Source organism: Anser anser, assembly GCF_964211835.1.
Source record: "Anser anser genome assembly, chromosome: 14".
NCBI lineage: Eukaryota > Metazoa > Chordata > Aves > Anseriformes > Anatidae > Anser > Anser anser.
Genome location: NC_139735.1, coordinates 12,084,439 through 12,099,916, shown reverse-complemented (window position 1 = coordinate 12,099,916; position 15,478 = coordinate 12,084,439). Strand labels below are relative to the sequence as shown.

General features: G+C 53.8%; 1 protein-coding gene across 1 annotated transcript; it reads right to left on the bottom strand.

The window, feature by feature from the left end:
- Positions 1-8,015: 8,015 nt before the first annotated feature.
- On the bottom strand, positions 8,016-14,010 carry LOC310881522 (protocadherin-10-like). Its single transcript, XM_083798962.1, has 4 exons — positions 11,062-14,010; positions 9,863-9,921; positions 9,685-9,773; positions 8,016-9,444 (listed from the first exon to the last, which is right to left on the bottom strand). The coding sequence occupies exons 1-4, from the start codon at positions 13,543-13,545 to the stop codon at positions 9,185-9,187; spliced, it is 2,892 nt and encodes a 963-aa protein (XP_083655088.1). The 5' UTR covers positions 13,546-14,010; the 3' UTR covers positions 8,016-9,184.
- Positions 14,011-15,478: the final 1,468 nt, after the last annotated feature.

The window sequence follows — 15,478 nt, the reverse complement described above, 5'->3', positions numbered from 1 at the left end:
AATTCCCAAACTCCCAGTGCTTAAGCTTAAGTAACTGATGCTGTGTATTGTCACAGAACAACATTTGATCAAACAGTACCAAGATTACAATGTTGCCTGATATTTGAGGGAAGAGGCCCAAAAACCAGGGCGGTCATCACAGCCCAGCTGGCGTGAGACAAGTAGCAAGGCATGGTTAGGACAGGGTACATCCAGGGCTCCTGGAGAGCTTGGCTGCAAATGGGAAAAGCAGAGACTGGTTTATCTGACTGCTCCACAGCGTTGCACTGGGATATATGTTGCAAGCAAATCACATGCAAATATGGAAATCTCTGTATTGTCTGAGTTTTTGCTGCAGCCACAATGACACCTCCATCACTATAGGGTGAAGAAAAGTGAAAAGCTGACCATTTGTGATCACAGAATCACAGAATGGAGTTGGGAAGTGATGGCTGGGCATCACCTGCTCCAATCCCCTCTGCTTCAAGCTGGCTGCCCAGGTCTGGGTCTAATCAGTGATCTGACTCTACTTGTTGGTTGTTGGTTTCCTCGGGATCAGCTTTCAGCATCAGAAACATGAAAAAAGGTGTTTGTTTGGAGGGTTTTCCTTTGTTTGTTTGCTTTTTTAAAGATATGCCTACATCATTCTTTTCGTGTACGTGAAATATTTTTTTGTGTACATGAGTTTAAAAATGTTCTGTCTTTGTCAGCCCTGCTATTCTCCACTCATCTTTAAGGCAACAACCAGCTGTATGTGTGCCAACAGATTTTACTGAATAATAAAGCAGCAAGCAATCCAGTTAAGCCAATGAACGAGAGTCTCGTAATCCCAACCTAGAAAACACTGAAAGCTGCTTCTGGATTGATATGTAATTTGCCACCAAAATAAATAAACAAATCAAGCTTTAAGCACCATAGCATTCATCAGGGAAACAAAAGCCAGGGCAGATTAGCAGCCTCCTCAGTTGGAACTAGGAAAAAAAATAGGTAACTGAAGCCAGGTTCACAGTCTCAACCCTTGTAACAAATCCAAACAGCAAGGTCCATTATATTTTGCATATGCAGGATACCAGAGGCTGCGAATTTCCACCAGCCAGCCCTCCTCGGTTCCATGTGCAGCTCAGACACCTGTCCCTGGTCTCTAATTTTTCTTTGCCTTCCTCAATCTTTTGTTTTCTGTTGGGCAGCACTGCATCCAGGCCTGCCCCACATGCAAACACACTTCTGAGATCTGCTCTCTCTGGCTTGGAAAGATGTAGCTTGAGGGTTTCTGTGACTGCTTTATCTGTCCCCAGGGGCACTGGACAATGCTGTTCTCCCAGTTTTTTGCTAATACAAGATCCTTCTCAGGCTTAGGCTGCTGCCTTGTTTACCACTTCTTGGCTTTTCCACTGAATCCCAGAAAGAGGCCAGACACACAATCCTAATGAAAAGCTCGGCATGTAAAGGGAGAATTTATATTTTACTTCCTGCATTTGCTATTGGTTTTACAAGCGATTGCTCATCAGAAACCAATTACTCCAGAAAGGCTTGGGTTTGGGTCCCCACTGATGCTAGCAGGATGAATAGCCTCATTTACAATCTCTCAACTGGAAAACAAAAAGTAATGATAAAAAAAAAAAAAGCCCTTTCTAATTCTCTGTGCCCCTGTTGTAATTCACAAGAAAATTAAACTAATAACTCTCTCTGTGAGTGTGTTATGTAGATGTCAGGAGTCAGGGATAAATGGATGGAGCTATCCCAGGCAGAGTCCCCAGGGAAGGAACCTCAGAGCAGGCAACTCTTATGCCTTGCAAGGCTCAGAGCTTCTCCAGCAATGTAATCTATGTGGAAAGGAGGTTGTCTGTTTGTTTGTTGTTTGTTTGCTTTAATCTTTTTAACTTGAATTCCACCTGCAGGCAGCAGCAAACTTTAGTGATGCTTTGCTGTGCTCATTTCTCACTCCATTTCCATTTACTATCTGCGCAGGGAGGTCTTTTTGCAAAGAAACTTCTCCATGCCAGCAGAATCGACCCTTTCACAAGTGGCTCTCAGAGTGGTCTTCCCTCCTCATTCCTGCAGCAGACACTGCTTCCCCTTCCTAGAGGGAAGACATGAAGGTCTCCATCATGTTCCCAGACTGTCCCACCCCACAATTCTGATCCCAGATTTTAATTTATTTTTAATCTTTGTAAAGAATGCATAGCTAACACAAAGCCTGTAACTTGCCCCTGCTTGTTTCCAAGGTAGGAGGAGCAAAAGTGAATTTCTGGCTCCTCCCTTGCAAGATTGGAAGCATCTTGCTGGTCAGCAGTGATGCCCAGCACAGAGCTCCCTGTGGCGTGGCTCAGGGTGAGGGTCATCAGACCGTGCCGAGGCAAAGCCTCCCTCCCCAGGCCTCCGTTCTGGTCACCAGCAAGTATCACGAGTGGTGACACTCCTGGGCTGTAAGTCACTGAACTGGTGAAGGAAAGTTGTGAAACCACAGAATACACACAAGGAGCTGAACCCCACCTCAGGGAGATGTTCAGACAGCACCGTGCTGCTCAGGAGATGGTCAGCAGACTCAAGCACAGCAGGTAGGATGGGTCTGTCCTGACTGGGTGCTGGTGGTGGGGTGCAGTGGGGGAGTGACATGTGAGTGGCACAGTTTCACCAGGGATTTAGCAGGTTGCAGGAGTCTTCATGGATTCACACGATTACTGAAGCTGAAAGGGATGTCTGGCAGCCTTTAAGTCAGCCTCCTGCTCAAAGCAGAGTCAGGTTTGATCCAGCCTCACTAGGAAACAACAGCAGCTATAAAACTTGAGCCAAAAGAAAGGAGAGGCAGGAAAGTGGGGATGAGTGTGGACCCAGCAGTGAAAGGAGGATGAAGCTGAAGGCTGTCCAGACATCAAAGGAACATGACAGTCACGGTGAATGTCATCTGACAGGCACTGATGGCATCAAATGGCTCATTCCATGTGGCATAACCAGCCAAGAGAGCTCCTGGGGAACGTGGAAAAAGGATTCAGGGCTGGCTGAAGAGCTCTAGATACTGGGGCAACTCTCAGAGTGTTTTGCAGAGGGAAATTAAAGAGAAGAAAGGAGGTTTAGGAAAGCAAACTGAGTATAACATTGCATCTCCTGGCACCAGAAAAACTAAGCTTTATCTTTAGCAACTGATTCCAGGATTGCATTCCTGAAGTTTGGTTTTCTAGGGGAGACTCAAAGCAAATAGCAGATCTGTTCCTCTGGTCTCTGCTAAAATGTTGGTGACAGACAGGTGCTGCACACGCAGGGCTTTATCTCCACTTCTGAGAAATGATGGTAAAGGAAGAGGAAGGAAGAGACTGGGGACAAGTGGGCTCCTAGGGATGAGATTCAGCCCCAGATCAAACTCTGCATGTTTGGATGACTGAAAGTATGTGTATTCAAGTGAGCTGGGTAGAGGTGTTCCATCTGCACAGGGGAAATTTGGAGATTTAGTCAATACAGACTGAACAACTGAAGAGCAAGAGCTGCAATAAACTGGATGAAAAAGAAGAACGTCTCTTGACAAAAGAAATAAATCCTAGGGTCCTTGAAATTTTGGAAACCAAACCAAACCAAAACTTTTCTTTTAGCTAAAATACCAAGAAATAATGGGCATGAGAATTAAAAGGAGACTCATGAAATTATAAATTGATGTGGGCTCAGAAAAAGGTGGGATAGTCCCAAGGATAAGTCACAGGCTTCTAGGGAACTGCAGAAGATGTGGAAATGGTGTGCAGGGAGCACAGAACAAAAGCAGTGACCTGGGACATGCTGGCGATGGTGCAGCCCCGACTGCATCAAGTGACCTGTCTGGAAATACCTCAGTAACAGGAGGGAGCAGAGCCTTCATCCTTGTGGTGAAGGAAGGCTGCAAACTGGGACACTCCTGAACCTGCTGGGGCACTACAGCACTGAGCACCGCAGGAGCAAGAGGGGGCCACTTCATGGCAAAGTTTGCTTTGTTAACACCATTAACTCAACCCAATTAGCAGTTAGGGCAACCCCCCCGAAACCTGCAGAAAGAAATTTAAATGTCTCTGTGATGCTAGAGTCTAAACTAACCTCTGAATTGCAGATAAACTTGGGCTGAAACAAATCCCCCTAGAGATATCCGCTTTACTGTTTGCACCAAAGTGAACTCCAGTGCTTTTTAGGGGAAAATTTGGATACAGACATCCAATGATTCATTGCAGCAGAACAGAACCAATTTAGACAGCTCATCTTTTCTCTGGGTTCACATAGCTATTTAAACCCCACTCTCCTATTTCACATGCAGCCTTCAGTTACAGACTCTCTACATCTTGGCCTATCTGAAATCCTGCTAATACTCATTACGTTTTTCTTGATTGACGGTTGCTTTTTCTTCTTCTCTTTCCTTTGTATAAACAGGATTTATTTTCTGTGCAGGCAAAATGTATGATAAGACATTTCTGGAGCTATTTGATGACATTTCTGTTGTAGACATTACTGGAATGAACAGATTTGATGTGAAGACCTTAGAGACCCTTCTGAGAATCTTTGCTCTCACTTCATTTCTTCCAATGCATTTTTTTTCACCAGTTGTTGTAGGTATTCCTAGCAATGAATTAAAATAAATATCTCATCACAATTGCCTCCAGATCCTCTTGATGTATTTCTGATGGTTGACTGCACAAATGTTTTATTTTTCAATCCGTTTAACATGAACATGTTTACCCTGCTTCCTGGCACTGGAGAAACACTTTGAATTCCAAATGCTGAAATAAAAATTGCTGCTATTGTTTAAAACATGCAAAAATGTATCATTTATTCAAATGTAAGATTTGTAAATCATTGAATTGCATGGGAGATGAATCATTAGTCGAAGTGCAGACTGTACTAGAGGTCATATTTAATTTATTTTCAAAGCCTTCTTTTGTGCTTTTTGGTCCGGTATGTCATAAGTTATTCAATACACAAAGGTGTTTGCTTCTGTCTCACAATAATTAAGATGATTAAGTCATATTATCACTAACAAGAAACATTAATTCCACTTGAGTGAACGCTGCAAACAGAGTCAGTGACATTTCCACCACTTAGATTGAAAACACATTATACAGAAACTGGGGAGGCAAAAGCCTCACTTAGCCCAGGCCGGTTTCTCCATCTGATCTCTGCGGAGGAGGCAGGAATTGATGTTTTCAGAGCAGTAAAAAAAAGAAGGAAAAAAAAAAGGAAAGAAAAAAAAAAGAAAAGGTGCAAAGGAGCAGGGAAAATCAACACATGACAATCACACAGATGATTTTCCAGTGTGGCAGAGGCTATATTATTATGACAAAAGCTAGAGGATGTTTATTTCTACAAACAAAAAGAGGCAGGCATGTGTGTGTGTGTGTTTGTGTGTGTGCAGCCAAGAGCAGCGGGCTGTTCTGTAGGATGAGTCCAGGGAGATATTTAAGACACTGAGGCAATTTGAAAAGAAATCAGGAAGGGCCTGGACCCATTCTTGACTAAATTAAAGAATGATCCTTCTGCATCTTCTACAGATCAGAACAGAAGAAAAGAAAATGAAGGCGTAGCATCACCAGAGTCTGGAATTAACCACTGAGTGCCACTGACTTTTTCTGGATCCAGACCCCTCCAAGGTCAATGCACCCCCTGGTCCTCGGGGACTGTAGGTCTGTCCTGCTGACACGGATCCCTCTTGGTAGCTGAGATCACACACGCTCCTAGCTCTACCCCACCAGACCCAGCCGAGTGCTGGGTCTCCATGAAGACTTCCTGGGGCTTTACTGTTTGTGGCTTGGCTCCGTGCACTGCAGATCTGGGCAGAGCTGAGCACCAGCCCCTCCACATCTTTTCTGACCACTTTTCTCTCTGCCTCTAGATTCATCTCTCTGCTATACACTTTTAAGTCATTATAGAGATATAAGTAATGTTTCCCTCGAAGAGTCTACTCAGCAATAGCAAGAGCACAAAAAAGTCCTGTTTGTGCTGTTGCCCAGAAGCACGATGTGCCTGCTTAACATGGCCTGCAGCATTTTGCAGCCAACTGCACCACATGGCAGCTTTCCCACTGCTGTAGAAGCAAAGCTCAAGCTGGCTGGCAGGCCCCTGAAAGCAGGATTTGCCTCTGGATCTCTGAGAGAGCTGGGAAGTATGAGTAGAGCGTATAGAGAGCGTTGAGCACGTCTCCGAAGCAGCTCTTGTGCCCAGTGCATTACCAGGCTGCAGGAATCAGCTAATGCTCATGAACTGTGCAGGAGTGTAAGCACAGGAAAAGTTGTAAAAATAACTGGTTGCAGGGCAAAGACCTTGCATTTTTAATGACGACCTGTCCCTATGGAAGATCATCAGAGGAAGATGTATTAAACCGACCATTCTGACCAAGCACGCCCTCTGAGGAAGGCATAGCAGTGCAGTTGTAGTTAGGTTTAAGTGCTACCTCCACTAAAGCAAATCCCTTTTTATTGTCCTTTTTATTGATATGTTGATCCAGGAGAGAGATTGAATTTGAAGTATGTTAGTGCAGGATTTCCTCCAACAAAGCAGCAAGAGATGCTCAGGGAAGAGGGGTGCTGGGGCCTGGGCTGGGGGTATGCTAACCCCCAAACACTGTTTGGAGGAGACCTGCCCCGAGCTGTGGTGCCACCCAGGGATCAGCAAGAGGTGCAGGTATGTGTGCATGTGTGTACCTGTGGCATCTCCTGGGTGAGGATGTCCCAGAGAAATGGAGAGGAGAGGGAGGCAACTTCCTGATGGTCAAATGAACTTTGTTTGGGGTAAAAGAGATGCCAATGAAATGCTCTAGAGAGTGACACAGTCCTGGGCAGGTGGCAAAGGCTATGAATTCCCAAGGACAGGTGTGCTAACTGTTCATTTCCAATGCCTACGGCTTAGGTGCTAACTTTTGAGACCTCTCTTTGGGGAGCAACACCTGTGACTCCCATTCAAAGCAATGGCTCCATGCATTCTTTTATATCCTGGGTGCTGTGGGGCTCACACACCAAGTAAATTGGTTGCATGAACTGCAGAGGGGCTGCGGTACTCTCCTAACACCCAGCCAGCACCACCTGAAAATGGCAGAGAAGTTATTAGCAGAGCTAATCTGGGAGAGGGAGATGCTTGCTGCTCCCGCAAGGAGTCAAGTCCATTTGATGTTTTTATTACTTCTTGAGGCTGTTATTAATTTTATTGTATCACTTTGCATAATTCTCTTGTCTTTTGAAGCAGTGAAACAGGCTAATGCAGTACAGGGTCTCAGGCAGTTGCTGTTTTGTGTTCTTTTTTTATCCTTAACAAACTGCAGAGGCCATTGCAGAATCCACTTGGCAGCATCAAATCCTTCACCCTACCTTCTAACTGGGACAGGGAATCTTCAGTCTGCTCACAGACAGGCAGATGTGAGCTGGGACTGAAGCCACCAGCAGCAGCCATGTCTCTTTCATGTCCAAAGCCCAGTCCTCCTGCAGCTCTGACTCCCAAGGGCTCCTTTACATGTTCTTGCCCGCCCCCGCCACCACCAGAGAGCACATTACCTGCTTGCAGACAAGGACTTTTCTGTGTTAATCCCAAAAGCCACACTGCAGCCTCCCCAAGCCCAACACTGAGCAAGCAGGCGGTAGGAGGACAGCCACAGCGTGACCTTCTCAGGACCTCATCCAAAGGTGAGCTCCTTCCCACACCCAGCCAGGAGCCCCCCAGCAGATACAGGCTTGCCTGTTCCCAGTCGGTGCCTACCCCAGACACACATCTCTTCCTGCATTCCCGCTGCTCTTGTGGCAAGCTGGTGGGTGGCAAGCATCTAGGGAAAGCTCAAATGAGCCATAGAAAGCAATGCACAATAATAACAATAAGCCATTACCAGATCCAGCCCGTCTCCCCAGCAGTTCAGGGCATCTCCATTGCCTTTAATACAACTCTACCCATGCCTGGCCGTGACCCCAGAGTGTTCCTGAATACAGGGAGGAGATCTCAAGCCCCCAGCCTCTGGGTGAAGTGAATGAAATGAGCTCTCGTGGGCCACTCCAGCAGTGAAGGAGGCCCGAGGGACATACACGTGTGCTGGAGCTGAGAGCCCTGCTCTGACAGCTCGGCCATGACCCCTGCATGGGGTGCAGCTGGGGCTCAGGGACAGCCAGGAGCCAGGGTGAGCTATTAAAATACAATTTATTGGTACAAATCAGACACCGTGAAACAAACTTGGTCTAGAAAGAGCTGTCATGTTTTGCACAGATGGATTGGTGACAGGTGAGCGGTTGGCAACGCTGGCAGACAGACTGGGTGGACAGGTGGGGGGTGAGCAGGGTGGGAGAGAGACAGTTCTGGGGCTGGAGTCCGGCCCCTGAGGGCACCTGGCAGCCTGCTAGAAGACCTTGAAGAGGAGCAGGGAACAGTGGGAGGCGTGTGTCCTGTGCAGGTGGGGCCCCAAGGCAGTTGTCTGAGGTGCTCAGAAAAATGAGATGCAGGTGAAGGCAGGAGGAGGCGAGAGGACCCACTGCTGTGCTGGGCCCCTCCAATGGCTGGAAACTCTGCCTTTCACATGGCGTTGCCTTGGGCTGGAGAGTTACCCAGCAGAGCCTCACCTTGTGCATCTCTCAGCTGCTTATGCTAACAGCTCTTCTGGCCGTCCCGTGCTGTTCTCAGAGCAAGGCCTGGCTGTGTCCTGGACTTCTGGTCTCCAGCCCTGCTGTGTCAGGTGTCAGGTCATGGTTTGAAGGGAAGCCCCTGTAATGGCTGGGTCTTGCACTCACTTTCTGGAAAAGCCAGACACCAACTTGTGCTCTGGACATGCAATGCATCCCTCTGGGTCTCAGGGCAGAGCAGCGGTTGCTGCCCTCGTTCGTAGCACCAGGCTTGCCTGGGCCAGGCTTGGTCTGTGCAAATTGTCCGTGCCTCCTGGGGCAGAAATACAGGCATGCAGCTCAATACATCCACACAGCCAGACAACACAAAGTGACAACATTTACAGAGATGGATAGGAATGGGAAAACTCAAGGCAGATTTGCTGAAGTCTGGTCGTCCAGACCCCCAGCAGCAACTGCTGCCGACAGCTCTGCAGAAGGAGATGGGAGAAACACACCCACTGCCCCTGCCCTATCTTGTCCCAGTCTCTTGCTCCTTTCTCCACACCCTGGTGAGCCACCATCTCAGCAGCCCTGCAAACTCCTAGGTGGTTCACGGGTGGAGCTGTGTGCTGCAGATGGACCCAGCAGCTGAAACAATGCAGGTGATCCAGACCCAGCACTGGTCACTACTTCAGGTCGTTGTTGATGACCACGCTGTCAGGCATGTCGCAGTAAGTTGTCATCTTCTTCCTCTTGCCAAAGGTGGAGAAGCTGTTTCTGTTCTCCCGGCCTGGGAAAAGGGGCCCGTCTTTGCTGGAAAGCAGAGTGGGGGTGCCAGGGATGTAGACGTTGTGCTGATAATCCAGGGCCGGGATGTGCCCCGGGTACAAGGGGCTGTGCTGGGGTGCCCAGATGCTGTTGGCACCTGCCGAGGCCTTCTGAAACTCTGGAAGAAAGGAGTGGGTGAGACTGGCTTGGGGGAGGGCACAGCCACTGCTCAGTGGGACCGTCACATCTGTCCCAGGGTGCAAGCCTACAGCCATGTGTCACCACCCTCCCTCCTTTCCGGGGGCCAGGCTATCCCTGGGCACACTGCTAGGAAAAGGGATGTGTGTGGGCCACTGCATCTCTGCCCAGGGGCACCAAGTGGGTCTGCCCTTCCCCACCCCAGACCCCCACCACTAACCAGAGACAGGGGTCACCAACGTGCACAGCCTCTCGTGCTCCTTCTGCAGGGCTCTGCGGATTTCCCCCATGTCCTCCAGGCTCTGGGAGCTAAAGGGAAGAGACCAATTCAATGCTGCATCAGTGAGAACCTCCCAGTCCCCACATCCCCTTCCACCCACGCCCGCTGGGTTTGGTACCTCTTCAGGGCAGGTCGCTGCGTGCTGGGGGGCAGCCAGTCCGTGTTGGGCTGCTTGATCTGCAAAACACAGAGGGGGAAGGTGTGTTACTGGGAACAACTCTTAACCTTCAGTAAGCAGGGACGTAAGACCTCGTCTCTTCTCTGCCCTCTTCTTGTGGGGAAGCAAGCAGCACATTCCCATTTTATAGACAGGGAAACTGAGGCAGAGCTGATCCAGTCTGCTCGCTCCTGGGCTTCTCCGCCCTCCTGAGACACTGGGGTTGTCACAGATGGAGACGCTTGCTCTCCACCTGTGGGAGTTCATTTGCCAAGGTCTGTCCTTCTGGGAAGAGAGAAGGGCTTCTCCTATTTCTGTTAATTTTAAAAAGCCCTTCCTGCAGGTGTGGTGACAGCTTAACCCGGGTCACAGGCACCAAAAGATGAGAGGTTCAGAAATCACCTGCATACCCAGTGTCCTGGGGGGCTGAAAACAACCAGAGGAAAGTCCCGTTAACACATGAGACAAGTGAGTCCAGCAGTGCAAGGCGACGCACAGGGAGAGCCTGTTGGCAGAGTCCTGTGCTCTCCTTGGAAGGGCTGTTTTATTAAGTCAGATATAAGTGGATTAGATGCCTCATCACTCTCCATCCTTGTAATCGTGTTTTGGGAAGAGCCTTTCATCATGAAAATTAGGCATTCCTCATTTCAGTACCTAACAAATGTTGACATCAAAATCCCTCCCTGAACTGCCCACTCCCTACCCAGTGGCACAGCCCAGGGCTTGGGTGCCAGAATGGGGACACGATCAGTGCCAGCGGGACTGGGACTGGCCCCAGGTCCTGCACTGGGACACTGTGGCCCCCGCACTGGCATGGGGGAAACAGAGAGGTGTCCCAGGGCAAATTGCTGACACAAAGGAGATGCCACTCCCACTGTGCCACCCCCAGTAACCAGTGCAGCTCCATTGCCTCTCATGCATGCTAAAGGTGGTGGGGAGGGGATTTCCTTTCACCCCAGCCCAGCTTCCCCTGGTGGTTGCACCCATGGGGAAGCTCAGTAGAGGGTTCCCACAGCCTGATCCTAATTCCTGCACCGATCAAAGGTTATTCTCTTGGTAAATCAGTGCCTGGTTTCTCCCATAGGTTTAGGGATGAGACCTCTCAGGGGTGGGGCCAAGGATCCCAGAGGAGTTCTGTGAGCTCAGCATGCCCCCCTTACCTGCTTGGAGACATGGAATTGCTGGCTGGGCTGGGATCGCTTCCCAGCAGCCGGCAGGTTCCCGGGGCCTTTCTCGTTGTTGCGGGGCAGGCTGCAGGGTTTGAGGAACATGAAGTCGCTCTGGGCAGACTCGGGACCAAGGCAGAGCTTGTAGCAGTAGCCCGGGGGGCCACCATCAGGGACATCAAGGTGGGCGGCTGTGCTCGTGGTGGGCTGTGCCGTGAGGTTGGATGTCTTGAGGCTCTCAGGGGAGGACCTGGGCCTAGGACAGCAGTGGCAGCCATCACGTTGCCAGGAGTGCTGCTCTCCGCGGCACCGAATGGCTGTGAGGATGAGGATGGCCAGGAGGAAGGTGAAGGAGATGGAGCCCAGGGAGACAAGGAGGTAGAGTGTGAGTGGGGAGGAGGAGGAGTCTTCTGGGGGGAGACTGAAGTTGCTGAAGTCAGAGAGAGTCTGAGGCATGGTCTCCACCACAGAAAGCAGGAGGGACATGGTGGCTGAGAGTGCTGGCTGCCCCCCGTCACGCACCTGCACCACCAGCCGCTGCCGGGCTGCGTCCTGCTCCAGAAAGGAGCGGAGGGTGCGCAGCTCGCCCGTGTCCGGCGCCAGGCTGAAGAGGGTGAAGTCGGTGGCTTGGAGAAGCTGGTAGGAGAGGCGGGAGTTCAGCCCTGCATCCGCATCCACTGCTGACACCGTGCCCACCAAGTAGCCAGGCCCAGCTGACCGCGGCACCAGCTCGGTAGCCACAGAGCCATTGCGTGGCATGGGGGACACAATGACAGGAGCGTTGTCGTTCTGGTCCAGCACGAAGATGTGAACAGTGACATTGGCACTGAGCGGGGGGAAGCCTGCGTCCTGAGCTTGCACCTGGATCTGGAAGCTGCGGATTTGCTCATAATCAAGGGAGCGCAGGGCATACATGTGCCCACTGTCCGAGTTGATGGACACATAGGTGCCCACTGGCATGCCATGGATGTGCCCATCAGCGATGGAGTAGGACAGATAGGCATTCTGTTGGCAGTCGGGGTCCAAAGCACTGACGGAGCAGATGGAGGCTCCTGGCGCATTGTTCTCCATCACGTACACACTGTAGGAGGGCTGGAGGAAGCGCGGGGCGTTGTCATTCACATCAGACACCGGGATGGTGAGGGTGCTGCGGGTCAGCAGGGCAGGGGAGCCCATGTCCCGCGCTGTGATGCTTACATTATACTCGGGCACTACCTCCCGGTCCAACGCCTCTGTGGTCACCAGAGTGTAGTAGTTGCGGAAGGAGGAGCGGAGCTCGAAAGGCACATTGGGGCTGATCTCGCAGCTCACGCGCCCATTGTCCCCAGAGTCCCGGTCCAGAACACTGATGACCGCGATGACAGTGCCTGTTGGGGCATCCTCCTGCACAGGCGTGGACACAGAGGTGAGGGTCACCTCTGGCGCGTTGTCATTCACATCAAGGAGGTGCACAAGCACCCGGCAGTGCACAGCCACAGCTGAGGGTCCGCGGTCCTTGGCTTGCACATAGAGCTCATGGAGGCTTGCCCGCTCATAGTCCAGGGGGCCCTTCAGCAGCACCTGCCCACTGCGGGGCTCCACACGGAAGAGCTCCCGGACGCGCGGTGGTGCATGCCCACTGAAGGAGTACTCGATCTCCCCGTTGGGACCCTCATCCAGGTCTGTGGCATTCAGCTGGATGACCAGGGTGCCGGCAGGGGCATCCTCAGGCAGGCTCACTCTGTATGAGGGCTGATCGAAGGCAGGCACATTGTCATTAGCGTCCAGCACCGTGATGAGGATGTGGGCTGTGCCTGAGCGCCTGGGGATGCCGCCATCGAGAGCAGTGAGCAGCACCCGGTGCGTGCGTTGCTGCTCGCGGTCCAGGGTGCGCTCCAGCACCAGCTCTGCAAACTTGCTGGCGTCGCTGCGTGTCTGCACCTCAAGTGAGAAGAAGCCATTGGGGCTGAGCTGGTAGGTGTGCACCGAGTTGGTACCCACGTCAGGATCCTGGGCGCTCTCAAGTGGGAAGCGGGCACCGAGCACGGCAGACTCGGCCACCTCCAGCACATACTCTTGCCAGGGGAACGTGGGCGCGTGGTCATTGATGTCCAGCACCTCCACCTCCACGCGGTACAGCTCCAGCGGGCTCTCGATGAGCAGCTGCAGGTGGAGCAGGCAGGCGCCCCCCGCCTCGCACACCTCCTCCCGGTCGATCCGCTCGTTCACGAAGAGGATCCCGTTCTCCAGGTTCACCTCCAGGTGCTGCCTGGCCCCGGCCCGGGCCACGATGCGGAACCGCCGCGCCGACAGCGTGGCCACGTCCAGCCCCAGGTCCTCGCCGAGGTTGGCCACGAAGGCTCCGTGCTCCTGCTCCTCGGGCACGGCGTAGCGCAGCTGCCCGCCCGCCGAGCGCGGCGCGGCCAGGAGGAAGAGGAGGAGGAGGAGGAGGGAGGGGAGGAAAAGCTGCCCCCGCCCGCAGCCTGCCCCGGCCCCCATGGCCCCGCAGACCCCTTTCGGCGCCCACCCGCCGTGCTCGTCCTTCCGAGCCCCTTGCACTTCCAAGGAGTTTCGGGGGCGGCGGGGGGGCCCCCCCGGGGTTTCGGCACCGCAGTGCCGGCCCGAGCCGCGGCCGCCGCTTAACCCCTTCCCCGCCGCGGCCCCGGAGCCGCGTTAAAGGCGGGGGGAGCCCGCGGCGGGACCGGGCGCTGCCCCCGCGCCCCTGGAGCCGGTGTTACCCCGCGGATGCAGCGCTAGTCCCCCCGGTATGTTAAGAGGAGCCCGGATCGCGGCGGCTGCCAAATCCCCCGGCTGCGTCCCCCGCCGTGCCGGTCCTAACCTTCAGCAGATGGTTAAGCCCCTCCGGACTTGATTACATTTCCCCGCACACCGTTTTCCTTGTAATGCGGAGTTTTTAATTACCGGAGCAGGGGGGATTACAGCCCCGGATAAAGCTGAGCCCAGCAGCGCGGAGGCACGGAGAGACACCCCCCCACTCCCCCCGGCCCCCGCCTGCCTCCGCCCCCGACCCCTCCTGCCCCCGGCCGCGATCCCGCCGGGGACCGGGCTCCGGGCTCCCCCCGCAGCGGGGGGACACCGGCAGAAACTTTCCGCCGGCCGCGGACCGAGCCCCGCTTCCCGTCCGGCCCCCACAGGGCGACCCCCGCCCCGCCCCGGTACCGGCCCGGTGCCGCCGCTGGACGATCCTCGCTGCCCCCCCCGCTCTCCGGTAGCTCCGCCGGCGCCGTCCGCAGGCGCCCGGTACCGGGACGGGGCGGACGCCCCGGCCCCCCGCGATGAGGTCCTGGATAATCCCCTAACGATGTAGTCAAGGGGATCGGCGGGGCTCGGAGCGGCTGGAGCTGCGCACGGATGTTTTACCGCCTTTGTCTCTGCCTCCCGGTCCCCAGTGGGCTCCCGGGGAAGGGAACCGCCGGCACCGGCCGGCCCCCGAGAGCCCGGCGTGGGCGGCAGGATGCGGGGGCGAGCCCGGCGGCAGCGGGGCTGGGGGGGTTACGGGGCCGGGGAGGGGGGGGCTTGGTCCCTGGGAGCGCAGCGCGACCCACGCGGGACGCGCCGCTCGTGGGGCTGCCGCTCAGGGAGAGACGTGGGAAGGGGTGGGGTGGCCGCGGGGTGACACCACGGGACGGACGGGTGACAAGAGGCGCCGCCGGGTCACGCGTGTGTTCGGACGCGAGTGGGAGCGCTAGAATCGGGACGACTCCCGGTAAGTGAAGCCCGGGCTGTGCTGGAAGCGCCGATCGCTGCCGGCCCGTTCCCCGCACCATCTTCCAAGCCCTGGCGTCGCCGTTGCCACCCCCCTCCCCATTTCGATCCGTTTCCTTCTCATCCCTGATGTGACCCCACAACCCTCGATCTGCACCCCCCGCAATCTCCGACCCGCCGCCCCCTCCCCGGTCTGTCCCTCCATGGCTGACCTGCGTCTCCCCCAGCCCACCCGGTGCCGGGGTAGGGCTGCGCCGGGAGCGCTCTGAGGGATGCTCAGGACAGGGAGGTACTGGGGAGACTGGGGAGAAGGGGGATTTACGGGGGTTTCGTTCTCCCATTCCTCTCCCATCTCCAACCAAGTGTGTTCCGGGAAATCCTCAGAACTGTTCTCACCCTTTGGTTTAATTCAGATTTAAATATTCATTCTCCCCACCAAGGGTTCAATCTGCTCCCGGCAGGATCTGACAATCCCTCCCCCCCCCCCCCCCCCGCCGTCTCCCCCACTCAGTCCTGTCTGTGCTTCTCTGGCTCTGCTGGGTGAAGCCCCACCGTGCAGCTCATTGCGGCTTCTTTTGGGGGAGGGGGCAATCTGTCCCTCTCCCCCATTGATTCCCTCCTCTAATGGAAGTAATGGGACAGCCCCATCCTGTTCCTCTTCCTCACCTCCCCCAACCTTGGGGTCCCTTCCTGCCCCCCCATCCGT

What these genes read in the sequence shown, in the direction of transcription:
- LOC310881522 (XM_083798962.1), bottom strand. Translation starts at nt 13,545, where the DNA reads ATGGGGGCCGGGGCAGGCTGCGGGCGGGGGCAGCTTTTCCTCCCCTCC. An exon ending in AATTCCATGTCTCCAAGCAG is followed by an intron (nt 9,922 to 11,061) that starts GTAAGGGGGGCA and finishes TGTGTTTTGCAG; the next exon opens with ATCAAGCAGCCCAACACGGA. An exon ending in GTTGGTGACCCCTGTCTCTG is followed by an intron (nt 9,445 to 9,684) that starts GTTAGTGGTGGG and finishes CCTTTCTTCCAG; the next exon opens with AGTTTCAGAAGGCCTCGGCA.